The sequence below is a fragment of the Fonticula alba genome, assembly GCF_000388065.1.
Source record: "Fonticula alba strain ATCC 38817 unplaced genomic scaffold supercont2.8, whole genome shotgun sequence".
In the NCBI taxonomy this organism is placed as follows: Eukaryota; order Rotosphaerida; family Fonticulaceae; genus Fonticula; species Fonticula alba.
This window is the reverse complement of record NW_009242978.1, coordinates 347,095-348,990: the sequence shown is the minus strand read 5'-3', so window position 1 is coordinate 348,990 and position 1,896 is coordinate 347,095. Positions and strand designations below refer to the sequence as shown.

The 1,896-nt window shown below is 67.6% G+C and overlaps 1 protein-coding gene across 1 annotated transcript in view; it reads left to right on the top strand.

Annotated features, from left to right (window-relative positions):
- The window catches only part of H696_04748 (hypothetical protein), a 2,948-nt gene extending 1,118 nt beyond the window's left edge, over positions 1–1,830 (top strand). The window contains exons 3-5 of the mRNA XM_009498611.1: positions 36–431; positions 661–760; positions 946–1,830. Of these exons, the coding sequence (XP_009496886.1) occupies positions 36–431; positions 661–760; positions 946–1,611 (1,162 nt within the window). The 3' untranslated portion in view covers positions 1,612–1,830. The remainder of the gene's footprint in view (positions 1–35; positions 432–660; positions 761–945) is intronic.
- The last annotated feature ends 66 nt before the right edge of the window (positions 1,831–1,896 follow it).

The following is a 1,896-nucleotide window of genomic DNA, read 5'->3' as shown; positions in this document are numbered from 1 at the left end:
CCCCCCCCCGCCCCTCTATCTTTCCCGCTTTTTAGCTCGTCCATTTCCATCTTCGCCGAGCAGGCCGTGGCCGACGCCCAGAAGGGCAAGCATGTCATGAACCAGACCACCCTTTGGAACCGGTCGCTGGACTTGCGCATTCGCCTGCAACGCTGCGTGACCCTTTCCGGGCGCCTTCCCCCGCCGGACATGTGGGGCCACTTCTTCCCGTCGGAGGGTGAGGGCGCCGCGACCGAGGGGCTTACCAGTGCGGCGGCCGCCGTGCGCACCGAGCTGGCTGGTCTTCTCGGGGACATCGCCAACATCCAGGTGGACCTGCTGGCGCAGACGGCCGGCATCGGCCCGGAGGCGGTGGCTGACCTGCGTGGTAAGCGCCCGGCTGACGACTCGCCGGACGCCCTGCGCGCTCTGGCGTCCGAGGTGGCTGCCATGTGCGTACTTTTGGGCTTGCCTCCTTCTCGCGCGCCATCTGTCGGAGAATGCGTTCGCCTGCCTCCGGATTTGGTCTTGTGTCGAGACGCGCACACACGCGCACACACACACACACACACACACACGCGCACACGCATGCGCGCGCGCGCGCGCGCGCGGGAGCCCACATATCTGACACGCAATCCTCCCCCTTGAAACCCGCCCATCTGGCGATGTCTGTCTGCGCAGTGCCGCTCCGCACATGGAAGAGACCCTGGAGCACTGGTCAAGCCGGGCGCAGATCGCCACTGCCGGCATGGGCTCCGGGCCGCTGAAGGCCATTCACAAGGTATGCACCTCCTGCCCTTCCTCGGATGGACCTCTGTTTCCGCCCTCCTGGTCAGGAAGGACACCTCCCATCCCCGATCGAGTGTCTTTTGGGAGGAGGGGAGGCGGGGGGGACCCCTACAAGCGCCGAGCCCTCACGGGGCATGGAACTGACCACCCTGCGTTTGCACCTCCCATCCTCTCCAGAGTGTCCCGGAGCAGGTGAGCGCCGTCCTGGCGGCCGATCGCGACCGCCTGGTCAAGCGCCTGCGCCTGGACCGCCGGCCGGCCGCGTCCCTGGCCACCATGTACACCTTCGGCACTGACACCCTGCCGACGGGAGACACCATGCCCTCCTCGGTCGATGAGCATGATGACCAGCTCATCGACGATGGGGACTTCTATGCCTCGTTGCTGCAGGATTTCTTGGCCTCGCGCGTGGGCCCCACCGGGGCGGCCACCGATGTGGGGGCGGACGACGCGCGCCTCAGCTCGGCCCTTTCCGCCCGGGCCGAGGAGCAGAAGCGCCGCGCCAAGCAGCGCCGCCAGGGGGTCGACCAGAAGGCCAGCAAGGGCCGGCGCATTCGCCATGACATCCACCCGAAGTTGGTGAACTTCTGCGTCCCGACCCCGCGCCAGGCCCCCACCTACCGGATGGCCACGCTGGCCAGCGACCGCGAGCTGGATCTCACCAAGGCCGGGGGTCTCCGGAAAGGCAATGCCCCCTCCGAGGGCGACCTGACCTCGGCCGGGACGCTGCTCAGCGACACGGCCTCCGTGGCCACCATGTGGACCGAGGCCCGCGAGCGTGAGCTCTTTGCCAGCCTGCACGGGCGCACTGCTGCCCCGGCTGCTCCCTCCTTGTCTTCCTAAGTGTCATGCTACACACTGACGCCGGGGCGCTCTGGGAATGTGCTTGCACCTGCTCGTGCCCGTGCCCTTCCGCCCGCCCGCCCCCTCTTTTTTTTTGTGGCGCTGCTCTCCTCCGTTGTGGCTGTGGCAGAGTCCCGGCGCCCAGAGGCGTCCTTCCCCCGTCCTCCGCACGTTCACTGCCCGCGAAAGGGCCGGTACAATATCACCTTTCATAGAGAATCCGGAGGGAGGTTTTTGGTGGGGCGAGGGAGAAGAGGGACTCGCAGCAGATGCTGGGGGGGGGGG